This window comes from Syngnathoides biaculeatus, chromosome 6 (assembly GCF_019802595.1).
Source record: "Syngnathoides biaculeatus isolate LvHL_M chromosome 6, ASM1980259v1, whole genome shotgun sequence".
Lineage (NCBI taxonomy): Eukaryota > Metazoa > Chordata > Actinopteri > Syngnathiformes > Syngnathidae > Syngnathoides > Syngnathoides biaculeatus.
Window position 1 is genome coordinate 30577122 of NC_084645.1, and position 16397 is coordinate 30593518.

Here is a 16397-nt window from a genome sequence, read left to right on the forward strand (position 1 = left end):
CCAGTGCAACAAATAGGACAGTGGCTGATATGATGAGCAAAAATGTTGCTAAAATGGAAGAGTAACAAGAGAGGTGGAGAAAGTAGCCAAACATTATGCTCATTACTTGACAATAATGTGGCCTGAGTAAAAAGTAGTCCAGCAAAAATTGAGAAGTGTAATATCCATAAAGTGAAACATTTATTCAAGTACTGAGTAAACAGTGAGTAACCTGATTTTTTAACCACCGCATTTACATCAATAAAATTACAAAATTAAATGTGAATGTGCAAATACTGATATTTGTGCGAGGCAAAGCTTGCTAGCTTACCTGTGTCTGACAGAGGAAAGCAAACCCCGTCGATGTTGCTTCTTTTATCTTTGACTTGCAAACTTTGCGCGTTGTTCTTGTCTTTAGTTCACCAAAAAGCTCAACCGTGAATCCAAATGTAATAAACTTTGGCGCTCCGTCCGTGATAGTCCCCAGATGTCGTGGCTCAGCCGTCGGCGAGGTTGCCAGCTTCCCGGTCCACAAGTTGAGTCTTGCATTAGCAAGCTCCAAGTCCTAAAACTGGCAACTGCAGTCAAACTCGAGTGCCCATAATTTTCGTTTCACTGGGTTGTTCTGAAATCAAGACAACACTTGATACTAGTCCGCCGCTCCCACGGTAAACAAAACAAAATGTTTGCTGATACAATTAAATACAGTGTGGCTTAATCCTTTTCATTGCGCATGTGCACCTGCGTATCATTTTTCCCCTCTGCATAGAAACAATTTCTCACATATAGTAATAAACAAAACTGTAAAAACCTAATTAAAGGCACACTTGTAAATTGTATATAGGTGAGAATGTCAGTGTGTTTGTCTGTATGTGATCTGCAATTGCCTGGCAACCAGGCCAGAGTGAATCCCACTTCCCGGCCTGAAAAAAATAAATAAATAAAGTTATGTTTTTGGAATGTGACAGGAAGACAAATAAAACTCAACCAGGCACAGATTTCAAACCCCAAAACTATGGACTGCATTGCACAATCGCAACGCAAATCGAATAAAACTCTTTACTGAAAATAAACCCAAAATTACTTGATGTTGAACCTTCCCGCTGATCCAGGAGTCAAGAGTTGACAGGAACTTCCTTTGCAACGTTTCGCTACAGCGGGCTATTTTTAATCACTGCCCAAGATGCAAATATGTAAAATTATACAAGGGCCCCCCAGCTGTGAGTTACAAATGTGTCTTGTACAACCACTAACAATAATGCACTTTTAGTCTTGTGCGTAAATCAGGTCCCGACTGTCATGTTTGCGCTTCCTTCCTGCTGCTGAGCTGTTAATTCTGCTCAACGTGCAACTTCCTCGGGAGCCGGCGTATCCATATTCATCTCCGGCCCGCACAAGGTGTCAAACGGAGGCGTCCTAATTGTGTCCTTGTTGAAAGTCTATTAATATTGAACGCTCGTGCACGTCCAGACAATAAGCGGACGCGAACGCGTCTCTAATGATACCCGATTCCCTTGGGCCGTGCGGCCAGACTTACCGTCGGCGCCGATTCATCATGCAAAAAAAATAAAAGATGGATTAAAATGGAAAATGGCGGACAGCCACAATGCATTATGTCACTGTCAGTGGTCGGAAGTAACCAAGTGCAAATACTTTGTTACTGTACTTCGGCTGATTTTTCAGGTATTTTGGCAACTGTTTCCTGACAGTCAGTCGGCGCATTTACATGCAGCGACGGTTGCCGTTTTGATTCCACGGGACTGACAAGTTGCGCCCCACGTGACCTCGTCTTTAAGTAAACCACTTGTGGTTCTCGGATTTCTGGGCCCGGCGAACCTCTGATCCCAGATCCGACGCTCCCGGGACCAGCCCAGCTGTTGTCTTCCTTGGAATGCGCTGGGAATAATATTAAAGCGAAATCGGTTCAATTTATTAATGAGCAGGGGCCCTCGGAGGAGTGCTTTTAAAGGCCAATGATTTCATACGGGTGCTAATAGGCCGTCGTTGTCTTGGAAGAATTATGGTGTTGCAACAGCGGCATAAACTGCTATTAGTCACCATTTGTCCTCTTTTGTTCCCTCTGCTTGGCCCTCGAGTGTCCCAGACACAAAACAGTGCACCTGCCATTGACATCCCATACAAAAAAAATTAATCTGCCAATCATGCTGATTTTAGAAAGCTATTCATCATATCCAGCCATTTTCTATAGAGCTCGTGCACGTGACGTCACCATTTTCACGTCGCCGTATTGCCGGTCCAAAAGAGCTGCTCGACAGTGTGGGGGACATTGAACTGAAGCAGAATATTCGCAATGCCCGAGACTTGTTGTGCTGTTGGTTGTTACAACAGACAAGACAGATGTTCAAAGAGGTCATTATATAGAATACCAGCTGAGAAGACGAGAAAACATCGAATGATTTCGGCAATTAACCGTGATGGACGGTGCCCAACCAAATACACACGACTGTGTAGCAATCACTTCACTGATCGGAATTATTGTTCTCAATCTCAAATTCCCAAGAAGTATTTATAATGCCAAGTTGGCTCATTTGAGAACAATGCGTTTTTAAAAAAAAAATAAATAAACGACAGGGAGTTGTCTCCAACGTACACGGAAGTGTCTTGGGGCCACACGTTAAACTTCGGTAAACCTATCCCCAAACGGAAGTTTTGTTTTGTTTTGTTTTGTTTTTTAAATATGCATCGTTCACAAAAATAAACCGTCGGTCACACAGAGGTTTACCAAAGTTCAACGTGTGGCTGCAACACGCATCCGTGTATGGGAGCTGAAGCCTATCCCAGCAGTTTATTTTCTTTTTTTAAATACGCATTGGAGTCATTTGAGAACAATACATATTTAGAAAAAAACACGTCTGTCACGGAAAAGTTTACCAAAGTTTAAACCTGTGGCCGCAACGCGCTTTGTGTACGGAGGAGCCGACTCACTGTCTTTTTTTTTCCCAATCACAGTTAATGAATGCGAGTTGATGTAAAAACAGGGGTCATTTATTTAAAAAAAAAAAATCTGAGTGGCTCCATCACTCTGTGGGATTTATTGTTGATTGAGAACAGAGCCCGCAACAAAGTATTTGTATGCGTCCAGACTTTTCTACGCTTTCAGACTTTTCCGTGTAAATCTCAACGACTTACTCACCAGATACATGCGTAGATCCAGTTGTCCAAGACAAGCGAAAGCGTGTTCACAGTCCACTTTCTAATCGGCGAAAACATCGACTTCGGCATTAAATATGGCTCCTCTATGCCAAGCGTCTCTCATTTTTCCACGTACCTTCATTTATTATCAGCGTCTAAATGTTTAACAGTATCGGACAAAACTCTGGGCGTCGTGTTATAGGACGTATTCTCGCGTCGTCTCCAACCGACTTAGCATTGAAGAATGCTTTGCTAGACCGGCAATATGGCCAGTCACGTGATTTCGGTGACGTAGGTGCACGAGTTCTATAGATTGTTTTTTCTTTGCAAGCTAATATTCACAGAGAAGTATTCAGGTCCACTTTGACTATTTTTGTCCCAGTACAAGAACGGCAGCGGACGCGCAACCGTGAGCGAGGATGCGGCGAATCTTGATTGTGTCCGTTCAAATGAAGACATTTTTCATGCAAGACAAGAAGCCTTCTCTCTCTGCTTAGTTTGACGCCCGCCCTGGGGCTCAACATCACACCGACGTCTGCATGGAGAGGAAAAACAGGTTGTATGTGGGTCCGCACACACACGCGGACACAAACAGTGCCTGTGGTGCTGCCTGAAGGACTGCCATGGAAACAAGGCGTGTGACAGGCTCTGGGTGTGTGTGAAGGGGGGGGTGGGGGGGGTCTGCACCAGCTGCCGGCGTTTCCTTTTTTTTTTTTTTTTTTTGACAGACAGATGAAGACATCACTGCCACACCATGAACAACTACTGGGGAGTTTTTCAGGCCGGTTCTCAAAACTCCGGGGTCTGCAAAAATAATTTGCAAGGAATGATGTTGGATAATTTTAAAAAGCACATACAGAGAGTGGCGTGGGGGGAAAAAAAAAGTAATTAACATCATAACCCATTATCATTAGAATCAGGCCAATTAAAAAGCTGTAATTTGAATTTGGACGTCAAACAAAAAGGTGTAATATTGCAGGAGTGGATTTTGTGTGTTTCAAAGAAGAAAAGCTCTGTATTTTATTTAAAAAAAAAATCTAAAGAAATAATCTAGTTTCATGAAGCATAAATCGGTGTACAGTGGCAACAAAGTGCTACATTAAGAAAGTCCGGTTACTGTGAACGCACCGCACTGCTCTGTCATGTGTAAAATCATCTTATGTTCACCATGTTTTCAACCAGCGTCTCACTCACTTTGTCCAGTTTTGGCCGTTTTGTAAGTGGATTTTTGTCCAAACTGTTGCAAGCGTTCCGTACGAGTAGTACGTACGATTGGTTTCCTGAGAAACCAAGAGGGGCTAAATATTCATTTGAAAATGAAAATAAAGTGACTTTCTTTTTGAAAAGTGAGGTTTGTTGTTGGTTTTTTTTTTATGTATTATTAACTAGCTGGTCACTGTTAAGTTTTCCTTCCGTCCATTTTATTAGCTGCTTATCCTCACAAGGGTCGCAGGGAGTGCTGGAGCCGGCTGTCAACAAGCACGAGGCAGGCTAGACCCTGAACTGGTTGCTGGCCAATCGCAGGGCCCATAGAGACAAACACTCACGCCAACAATCACACCTAGGGGCAATTTAGAGTATCCAATTAATGTTGCATGTTTTTGGGGATGTACGAGGAAACCAGAGTGCCCGGAGAAAACCCGCCTGTGTGGAGTTTGCATGTTCTCCCCGTGCCTACGTGGGTTTTTCCCTGGGCGCTGCGGTTTCCTCCCACATCCCCAAAATAGGCAACATTAACTAGACCATTAAATTGTCCCTAGGTGTGATTGTGGGCATGTTTATCTCGATGTGCCCTGCGATTGGCTAGCTACCAGTTCAGGGTGTACCCCGCCTCCTGCCCGTTTACTGCTGGGATAGGCTCCAGCACTCCCTGTGACCCTTGTGAGGATAAGCAGCTAAGAAATTGGATGGATGGATGGAACTTTTACTGGACATACTTGTGTTAGGTGCAGTGATGTTATCAAGTTTATTTAAAGGTACAGCACACAAAAGCCATTTACAGGAAAAATGCAGATTAGGTATATAATTATTTGCATAATATTATGCACACGGAACTTCTTGAACTGCTCGTGGGTGTTCTCAATTTGTATTTGTCTGCTTGACTGTTGGAAAAATAACTTTTTTTTCTTTAAGTAAGTGTTTCATTGGCCTTAGGATTATGAGGCGGTCCGTGGAGATCTTTTTTTTTTTTTTTCTTCCATGGAACCAAAAATCGCAAACCTCTAAACAAACAAACAGACACATAGTGTGAGAATCCGCCAACGTCCACTGCTCTGTCCTTTCGGTTCACGAGTAAGTCCGTGAAACCATCCAGGGACCAGCGCTGGATTCTTGGACCGTATTGCATTCAGGGACTTCATCTTCCCCTTCGGGAAAAAAAAACACCCTGATAAATAATTCTCTAAATACAACGGCATGTCGGTGAGTGCAACAACGGCGTAACGCCGCCGTCACGCTCGTCTTTATGATCCTTTGGGAGGAGGCGATTCCGTCTTTAATAACCTCGCTGATACACACTGCACACATCTGACAGCTTTGGAAGCACAATAACTAATTCACATGTGAACGGGGCATTACGTGGCAGCAACCAAGCGTTTCATTTGGAAGCAATTTAATGAATATACTTTTCACGGCCCGCTGTTTTGCGGTTCACTTACAGTGTTGTGCAACAGTCCTTGGCCGCTTCTAGCTTTTTCTTGTTTGTTTGTTTATTTTTATGTGCCTTTTCCAGTATGAAATACGATTTGTGACACATACACAAATAGGACACAAGATTTACACAAATTAACACACCAAAATGTACATTTCACATTTAATTCAATCCTTTTGGGGAAATCTCCTAATAAGGGTGCTTTATTTTTTAATTGTTTTCATCATATGAGTTCAGGTTTACTTATTGGCACTCTCGTTTTCATAATCATCCATTCATCCATTTTCTTAGCCGCTTATCCTTACGAGGGTCTCGGGAGTGCTGGAGCCTATCCCAGCTGTCAACGAGTAGGGTACACCCTGAACTGGTCGCCAGCCAATTGCATCGAAACAAACAACCGCACTCACAATCCCACCTAGGGGCAATTTAGAGTCTCCAATTAATGTTGCGTGTTTTTGGGATGTGGGAGGAAACCGGAGTGCCCAGAGGAAACCCACGCAGGCAACGGGGAGAACATGCAAACTTCACACAGGCGGGTCCGTGATGGAACCCGGGACCTCAGAACTGTGAGGGCAACGCTTTCCATCTGCGCCACCGTGCTGCCCTAAAACAGGACATGTAGATGTATATTGTTTTTTTTTTTTTTTATGGGATCGGCATTGTTTCTATATTTTTTTAAATAGCTTTTTACAGTACACAAGCACGTCTCAGTTTGGAGTTGCAATGGAGTAAGACCACGTTGTGCTGTAACAGCCTCGGCAGGACCGAGCTCAACTGAAAAAGATGAAGTGGAAGTGCCAGAACCATACAGTACCATATTTTTCCATCCCACATGTGAGTATTGTTGTACGCTCTGCTTGCATGTTACTTCTTCACGGATGTTCAAGTTGCAGTTGTTGGAAAGTTTGATATGACCGTAGCATCATCGTCATCTAATCATCGCAATATATGTTAGCTGTAAGCTTAAAGAATTCCATTTTCCACATTTTGTCGTTTAATTATACAAAGTTTTAATTTGATTGTGTCCGTTGTGTCAGTTTGACAGTAAACTTCGACGCACAGTGGCAGCTTGAAGCAAGCACGCTTTCACTTTGATGTGCGAGCCAAGAGTGAGAAGAGGTGCAAGGGAATACTTTAAAAACTAAATTTCAATCTTTGAAATGTGGAAAGGGTAAAACTATCAAAAAGTTGCATTTACGATACCGCTATTACGGGTGGGTTTGGCGCGTACCCCTTGCAATTAACGGCGGTTCGCTGTGTTCGGCTTCAGAGGATGGACAAGTACTATTGGCCCACGTTGCGATTTGAACTTGATCAAAATCCAAAAGCGGATTCAAGTAGAATCTTTGAATTAGTTACTCCTCTTGTCTTTGGGTATTCTGCCAGCAATCCGATGGCACACCTAAAGCGCTCCACTGCCAAAACAAGGACCCCGAGCCCAAGCGGAGCCACGACCCGGAGGGCGGGTTTTGTGCGCCGGTGTGTGTGTGAAGGGGTGGGAGGGGATCTCGCTCATCAGAAGCTCCGGGGTCACTTCCGCACCTCCCTCACTTTTGAAACAGACCCCTGGTGGCAGTTCCTGGGAGAGCCAAGTGATGTCTCTATCAGCCTGTCAGAGAAGAGATAGCCCGGGGCTCCGCTAGGGTCCCCCCCAAGCCAATCAAAGTCTTCACAAAGCACAGATGGATGCTCTTTCACCACTGAGGAGATGGAGGGGGTGCGCTGTCCCATCAGACCCCCCCCCCCAGCCTCACCCCCTCACCACCCATCGGATAAAAACAAACACCGCCACAAACCTCAGATCAGCTCTGACTATGTTTATTTTAGAATGTCAGCATTTTCTGCCCTCCCGCAGTGAAACAGAGCAGCGGTTCCCAACATTTACCGAGCCGAGGCACGGCCCTTAAAAAAGGTATATGACTGAAATAATGAGGATCCATTCCATTCCGTTTTTCCATTTTTAAGAACAATTTTGTGTTTTTGCAAACTTGCAATGAAAATGTCAACAAACAAACGAATACTTTGCTAACCAAACCGAGCCAACTATCAACTAAAGTTGAAATGTCGCTTCCAGCTTTGTTTCATTTATTTATTTTTAACCCACAATGATATCCCCGTCTGTTTTACTTGGTGCAAAACTGAAATATCGCTTGCCGAATATCTTTAGCAATGCATGTTGAAAGATCAATAATGCTACCAAACAGTTTTAAGGTTAAAATTACATGGTCTCCCATTTTTAAAATACAGAATTAGCTTTTAGGGCACTGTATCATCTGTGCTTCCATCTTCTATCAGGTTGCGCCAAGGTGGATATTTAACATTACACACCATCTCATCCTGCACTTTCTTCTTTGGCTTTTTTACTCAAAAAAGGAAATCTCATCCAGTTTCACCACTTTTTCTTCATTATTATTATTATTCACATACTCCAACATTCATTAAAACAACATTTTTAATTTTTTTTTTTTTTTACTTTTGCTATTATTATCTAGAGTAAACATAAGTAGCATGTCTAACTCATCTTTGCTCTATGTTGCCCAAAATGTGATTCTAAACTAAAGCGGTAGTGGGCGGTGTTTATAATTATGAGTGTACCCCTTTAAGAGCGGGAGGAGGGCGGTGTAAGATAATCAAGGAAGTATTGTGTGGCATGGTGTGGCTGGGCAGTAGCTTTTTAGAGACCGCGTGCTGCCGTGTTAAAAAAAAAAAAAAATTGGGCTGTGGTTCACTGCGCTGGATCGGTTTTTATGTGCGCTGAGTGTGCGCTACGAGTGCGCGATTGCGCAGGCGCGGAGCTTTGAGGGAACATCGGTGAGCATCTTATCTCAATTTACTCAAATGATTAAGTGAACTTTCTGCCATCCATCGAAACAGCATTTAATTGTTCTGGCTGTTCTTTCACAATCACTAGCATATACATATAAAATACATGTTTTTTTAACCTGACTAAGAAGTTAAAACTGGATGATATCCCGGGGCACACCGGACGACATATGAGTTGGAAACCACTGGAATGATTCACAGACCGTTGGAGATCATTTAGGACATTTATTTCTTTTTTTAAATAACAGATCACAGTACGAAAAGTCAGTTCCGGAGATTCCAAAAAACTGACGGCATCCTTCCCCCCCAACAAAGGACAGCAGTGCAAAAACAAAGATCCACTGATCTGAAAGATGTGACGCTCTTTGACTTTTGAGGATATTACCGTACGGATCAAGAGGAATATATCGCCATAGTTTGTTTTCCGTGAATTGTTAAGCCTGACATTAACTTTGGCTTTGGGTGAGAAAAGAAAATGGAGGAGCTGAGGTTAGCCTCATTCCTCCTCCAAATTACATCCAAAGACTAAGGCAATGAAGGCAATGCTCCTTTTTTTTTATTTTTACCTCCCGGCCGGTGATTGACGGGGCCATGAGCTGCCCTCCTCCTCTTCCTCTCGCTGTCAGCCGGGGAGCCAAACACACGAGTCAGAGGGCGACTTGGGAGGCGAGAGGGGGGGGCCGAGTCGGGGCGCTACGGAGGAGCTCGGGTGGCACCGGCGCGTTGTTTGTCAGGCGGACTGGGTCGAACTCCTGCTCTCTTACTTCTTCTTGCGTGGCGGGTTCTGGCTGCTGGGCACTCTCGGCGCGTTGTATTGCACCTGCGAAAACAACGAGGAGTTTTTCAGCGGCAGGCAGGTAATCCGAGCTCAGCCGAGCGCACGCTAATGGCTCCCCCGAGGAGAAGCCAGTGCAACGGGGAGGGAAGCAAAGTGGGGCTTGCGATGTAATGAATCATTTTTTAAACATGGGCGCAGAGGGGATTAATCACGCACAGGAAGGATTTCAGGAATCAAGGGTTTTGTAGCAACTCCTCATTCTGAACCCCAATCACAATATTCGAGGCGGAAATCAACACCTGAGATAACCTGGAAAGCCACTGGAACTTATTGTGCATCCTTTAAGAAAAGATTCTCTAAAAGTCCAAGTCCAAGGAGCTGTGGGGAACCAGACATCACATCCCCACGTTCTCCTTGAGAAGGTCAGCAAACTTTTCCAACGTTAGGCCGCATGAGGCAAAAAACTTGGCCCATCTCTCTCAGAGAACTCAGATAGGAGGCATTTCGGCACATTGCCTATTACAAGCCTGAGAATTTCCCCAAAATAGCAAACTCGAACCAACATCTCGTTGGTCCTCACGACTTTTTTGTGTGCCTGTCCGCCCAAGCCGGTGTTGATTAGTGAAAGTGGTGACAGGCTCATTTATTTTTCATTTTCCTTTTCATTCTGAATCCTTGCTGTAATTGTGTTTATTGCGATCCAAGAACTTTAATGCCGTATTACACCCACATTCATCGGTATTAGTAAAAATGTTTTGCAAACTAGCATCACAAATCTATCTAGCATAGGTGCTTTCAGCCAGGTATTGTTTTGCCAGTTATCCTAGTCAGAGTTCGTCAACATGTGACCCTTGGAATTTGGCCCAAAATGACTGCTTCAAACCCAAATGGTCTATATGTGCCTGGGTTTTGGTTGTGGGTATTTGAGAGTTTTTCAGGCAAGTTATGCTAGACGTCAACACAATTTTGTGTCAACCGAAGAATCTAGAGACTGGGGAGGATATTTCTAAGTTTCCAAAGATGCCCTGTGATGAGTAATATTATTGGATCTTGTTTGCCTTCGGATGGGTCATCGGGAGCCCCCTTGGAGGTGGACCTCTGTGGCAAGTCCACACCCACGGGGCGGCACTGGGGACAGTCCAAAGAGGCAATGTGGGTTTTAACCTGTGGGAGGCCTACGGGGGGTCAGGATGTAGTATGAGCTGGGCAGAGACCTTGGTGGTCCGATCCAAGGCTAGAGAAGCTAGAACAAGGGACGTGTAATTTCATCTCTTCGTCAGGGAAAGTGCCTAAACTATTTGAAGACATTTATTTGAACACCATCCCATTGAAATGGTTAGATTTTGTGCAAAAGTGTTGAAAAGTGGCATGTTCTTTAGTTCAATACACCTCAAGTGATCCAAGATTCCCCTTTCTGAAATTTCAGAAATCATGCTTTTTCTTGACAACCAAGGTATAAGATTCGATGATGCACATTTTTTCAAGTGATCGTGGGGTGTTGTAAAGAGAACCGTACTAAAAACAAGCTAAAAAAGTTGCCTTTTGAAGTACGGCGGCAGGCAGGCGCTCAAACAAGGCGGCAAATCTGTTGAGTAAAAAGGTAAGGAAGCGTTATGCTAATTAGCCCGGCGGGCCACTATTAGAAACAGGAGATGGGAGTGGAGGAACAAAGTGGCAGCCTGGTGCATCACAACATGAAACTGCGCTCAGAACTGACAGATGCTTCTTATTTCCGCGTTGTCAGAAGTCCTCCGTTTGAGGACCACTTTGTAGATTTGTGCGGCCGCTAATTGCCAAGTCACATTTGCAAGAAGGACAGCAGTTCGTCTGCAGCCTTTGTGGCGGTTTTTGGTGCAGCCGACAATTGTTCCAAGTCAACAAAAACAAAATCTCGACTTTTTTTTTGTGAGGTCTCCTGGGTATACGATGTTAAGGTTACGTTCCACCCCCCCAAAGCAATAATAAAAGGCACTTGGGATGAATCTTAAAAATGTTCTGTTTGGTGTTTTTTCTTATGACTTGGAGCTATTTCCAACATGTACTTTCTCTCAGACAAGTATTGCTTCTTCGTGTGCGCTATTTTCAAAGCTGGAAAAAAAAATGTTGTATCCCAACGGGGGAGGAAGACGGACAAAAGGAACCCGAATCAAAAATGCATCCACCACCTTGTTTTGCCAACTCGGCCGTCCAAATCTCAAACAAGACAGGCTCCGGCGACATCACAGACGAGTCGGCCATGTTATTGCTGCGGGGGGACATCAAGGGTGAGGGACTCGCTGTATCCGCAAAGTCGGGATTTTTTTTTCCTCCCGTGGTTCAGCGCCGGGGTGAGCTACCTGGGAGATGAAGGGAGCGACGAGGCACCTCATTTCCTAGCGGAGGAAAGCTCTCCACTCTTTTATGAAAGCTCTACGGCGTCGACGTCAATGACACGTCGGCCGTGGCTAACGTGTCACCGTGCCACATTCACTGACCTACGCCATCCTGCAGCAAAGTACAAATACTTCATTACTGTGCTCAAGTAGAATTTTCAGAAATCTGTACTTTGTTATCCAAGTGAATAAAATAATGGGGAATCTATTTTCTGTGTATTTTCTTTTGCCTTGGACCAAAGGATCAAAACACAATGTATATAATGGAATTTTAGAAAAATTTAGTACTTCCATTTAACTTACAAAAAGTTGTTAAAAAGGTATTTTTAAATTTAAGAAGGTTAATGGCATCTGTGGCATGATTTATCTTCAAGCCATGTATTTTAGGATTTGCAACTTGCTTGGCTAAAACTCATAAAAGACTCGACCTGAGTAGGGCTTGGAAGTCATTATACTCGACCGAACTTGAACAAACTACTGTAATTCCCGGCCTACAGAGCGCACTTGATTATAAGCCTCACCCAGTAAATTTGTAAAGGAAATACCATTTGGTACATACGTAAGCCGCACCTGTGTAAAAGCCTCAAGGGCCCACATTGAAATTCATGTTGAAACACGAGATATTTACAAAGAAAGAAGGTAGAGTTTTAAAATTTTTAATACCTTAGCTTCTCTTAACATAGCAACAACACAGTAGCATGAACTGGACTGGTAAAAAACAATAAACAAAAACATACCGGTAAAAAAAAAAAACAACCGGGGAAGCTACACAGTAGCAACACGGTTGGACAGCACTAACAGGTCCAGATAAAAAAAACCATACCTAAATCACTGAGACGCAGCAGTAACACAGCAAAAACACGCTAGCGCAGTGCTAATGCATCACCGCATAAGCTGCATGGTTGAAATCGTGTGAAAAAAGTTGCTGATTATAGGCTGGAAATTACGGTATATGACTTGACAAGTCTTGCCTGTTGTGTTTATATTTGACAATTGGCATTTTCAAGATCGTGCGCCAATTGTTTTCTTTTCTTTATTTATCTACACAAAGATACGTTTGGTGTGTAGTGTGCGCAAACCTGGCAACACACCAGTACATTTTGCTATACATGCAAAGTTTACAACTAAAAGTTAAGAGACACAATTGTAATGCCCACCGCAACTACAGTACGTCCAACTTCATTTGCCACTGCAAAATCCACAAAGACAGCCGAGATATGTTACCGTCACAATTTGGCAAAAATACCCGACCCTCTTATGTGAATGTGCTGGCACTTCTGACTGACCTAAGCAAAGACACAGAGTGCAAAATGGCTGATGTGCGAAAATATTTAAAGACTGAGCAAGATCGCATGACTTGACTTAACCCAAGTAATGATTTGACTTGACCTTCTTGATTTTTATCTCAGTAACGTTGGACTGGCCTGAAACTAGAATGTTCAAGGCCCTGTATTTTGGGCGATACCAGTGCTCCATAGTGTGACTCTCTAACACGTACTTAGTACAAAAGTGTCAGCTTCATTTAAAATAAACACCTTGGTTTTGTCATACGAGTGTCAGGAAAAGGCCCCTCTTACAGCTACTTATGTTTGACCCAGTTTTGTATCTTCCTTCTCCATATTTGTCCAAGACTAAGTTCCCTCTGAATTGAAGACCCACTTGTGAGGCAGACGTTTGTTATGTTGAGTGGAATCGGACTGTCCGGATCTTAACCAGTGATGTAGATAAGCTGATTTTAGAAGGCTCGACAAAAAAACATGTAGAACTCAGCAACACAAGGATGATTTTAGTCAACTAAAGTTTAATTTATTGCTTACTGAGGCACCATTGACACAATAATACATCCTAAATACTGGAAAAAACTTGTTTGGGCAAAATATGTCCCCTTAATAGCTTTAAACATATGACTAGACTTACTATCTGAGGCTGGGCAGCCACCTGAATGTCAGATCTGACACACCTGAACGGCTCCTCGCTGAGAATAATTGGGCCGAGGGGCCACTTTACAAAGGAGTCATTGAATTAATAATCAAACAAAACCAGAGGATGTGTTTCCGGCACACAAATTCTCAGAGAGGAAATCATGCAAACGTCTTGTGGGAATCGGTTCCCTATCTCGATGTAAAAATGAGGGAGGCCCTTTACCTTCTGAACATCAGACGGCATCCTCTTGAGGAAATCCAGCAGCTCGTTACTGTCGATTGCATATGGGTTGCGCAGCTTCTTGGTAAATTTGTGAACGCCTGTGAAAAAGAACACGACGATCATCAATGAACGACCGGGATGCTTTTCATTGTACGCGGTCTGGAAATGAATCCCAGGGACCAAAATACAATATACAGTGAAGAAAATAAGTATTATAACACGCTGCTATAGAGCACGTTCTCCCACTTAGAAATCATGGAGGGGTCTGAAATCTTCATGGAAGGTGCATGTCCACTGTGAGAGAGATAATCTACTAAAAATCCAGAAATCACAATGTATGATTTTTTTTTAAAACAATTTATTTGTGTGATACAGCTCCAAATAAATATTTGAACACATGAGAAAACCAATGTTAATATTTGGTACAGTAGCCTTTGTTTGCAATTACAGAAGTCAAACGTTTCCTTTCGTTGTTCACCAGGTTTGCACTCACTGCAGAAGGGATTTTTGGCCCACTCCTCCACACAGATGATCTCTAGATCAGACAGGTTTCTGGGTTGTCGCTGAGAAACACGGAGTTTCAGCTCCCTTCAAAGATTTTCTATTGGTTTTAGGTCTGGAGACTGGCTAGGCCACGCCAGAAGCTTGGTATGCTTCTTACGGAGCCACTCCTTGGTTTTCCTGGCTGTGTGCTTAGGGTCATTGTCATGCTGAAAGACCCAGCCACGACCCATCTTCAATGCTCTGACTGGGGGAAAGAGGTTGTTCCCCAAAGTCTCACAGTACATGGCCGTGGTCATCCTCTCCTGACTACAGTGCAGTCGTCCTGTCCCATCATTCCTCACCTTTCTAAGGATCATTGAGACCCCATGAGATGATATCTTGGATGGGGCTCCACTCCGATTAGATTGTCAGGTTTCTTCCATTTTTTAATTATTGCTCCAACAGTGGCCCTTTTTTCCACCAAGCTGCTTGGCAATTTTACTGTAGCCCTTTCCAGCCGTGTGGCGTTGTACAATTTTGTCTGTGGTGTCTTTGGACAGCTCTTTGGTCTCGACCATGTTACAAGTTTGAGTCTTAGTGATCGTATGGGGTGGACAGGTGCCTTTATGTAGCTAACGACCTCACACAGGGGCATCTGATTCAGGATAATACATGGAGTGGAGGTGGACATTTAAAGGCAGACTAACAGGTCTTTGAGGGGCAGAATTCAAGCTGATAGACAGGTGTTCAAATACTTATTTGCAGCTGTATCACACAAATAAATCGGTAAAAAAGTTATACCTTGTGATTTCTGGATTTTTCTTTTTAGATGATCTCTCTCACAGTGGACATGCACCTACGATAAAAATTTCAGACCCCTCCATGATTTCTAAATGGAAGAACTTTCAATATAGAAGGGTGTTCCATTACTTATTTTCTTCACTGTACATGAAGAGCACAAAATACACAAATAGGAAAAGTGTTGAGCAAATAGCTGAGGGTAGGGATGTAAATTGTTGAAACAGCGAACAACTAATACAAGTGGCTTCAATGTATTGATTGATTTTGGAAGGAGGAGCAACCTTCTGCTCATTTTCAAGTTCAACTCCATGAGACGCTCCGTACAAATGAGTGAAAAACACATCTCAGAGGCCTGATAATGGGACTATTATACTGGCAGCGAGCGAATCCCTCACCTCGACGTGCAGACAAAGAACCCCGGGACCTAAATATGTGCTCGCAACTTGAAAGGCTTGCCTTGGAACCACGGGGAAGGGGGTTAACAGGGGAGGCAGAGAAACGTCTCGGTCTGCGTGTTTTTGTTTGATACGATGGGATTTTGGTATTGATTGCGTCGAAGGCTGCGTCGAAGGCTGCGCCGAAGCGGAGAAGCGGCTGTGGGCTGGCGAGCTGGTGGAGGAGAGCCCGTTGAGGGCAACGCATCTCCCTGACCACTGAGACGACGGCCTGCGCTGTATAGCCACACTAGATAATGAGAGGCCTTCAGACTGCCCAAGGACATGCTGTGTTATATAGAGCTCCGACGCTCTCCTTTGTGTTCCTTACAAACCCGCGGCCTTTGCCTATACTGGGCTTCACCGGCGCAGCCCACACAGAGCCCAGCGCACCTCTCTGAACGTCTGATCTGGTTGCATGTGCAGAGGTGTGTGGGGAAAGATCTTAAAAGGACTTCACTTCTGTAAATGATGGCTGTAAAGTTAGGAGGGCCAGTGAAATCTAGCACAATGCTTGAAAAATAAAATGGCGTTGCCTGCACCCCCGCCTGTCTGCAAGCCAGAGCGTGAGGGTCAGTAAAATAATTTGAGATAAATTAAGTTGTTTCGTTTTAAAAAAAGAGGAAAGCTACACATGGTCACCATTGTGCCATGAACAGGCATACTAAATCAATTCTTCTTCTTCTTTTCCTTTCAACTTGTCCCGTGAGGGGTCGCCACAGCGTGTCATCTTTTTCCATCTCAGCCTATCTCGTGCATCCTCCTCTCTAACACCCACT

The 16397-nt window shown here is 43.8% G+C and overlaps 1 protein-coding gene and 1 long non-coding RNA gene across 15 annotated transcripts in view; both read right to left on the bottom strand.

Moving 5' to 3' along the window:
• The window catches only part of LOC133502431 (uncharacterized), a 37951-nt gene extending 34167 nt beyond the window's left edge, over positions 1-3784 (bottom strand). For 2 of the 5 annotated variants that reach the window (XR_009795480.1, XR_009795479.1), the window contains exon 1: positions 311-3780. This is a non-coding gene — a long non-coding RNA (uncharacterized LOC133502431). Of the gene's footprint in view, positions 1-310 lie in introns of all 5 variants that reach the window. The other 3 variants (XR_009795483.1, XR_009795482.1, XR_009795481.1) reach the window with 3 other exon arrangements.
• Positions 3785-8815: 5031 nt separating this feature from the next.
• mctp2a (multiple C2 domains, transmembrane 2a) overlaps positions 8816-16397 on the bottom strand; it is a 64703-nt gene continuing 57121 nt past the window's right edge. For all 10 annotated transcript variants that reach the window (XM_061823932.1, XM_061823941.1, XM_061823940.1 and 7 more), the window contains 2 exons: positions 13901-13998; positions 8816-9425 (listed from right to left, as the gene is read on the bottom strand). In XM_061823932.1, coding sequence (XP_061679916.1) covers positions 9366-9425; positions 13901-13998 — 158 coding nt within the window. In that variant the 3' untranslated portion in view covers positions 8816-9365. The remainder of the gene's footprint in view (positions 9426-13900; positions 13999-16397) is intronic.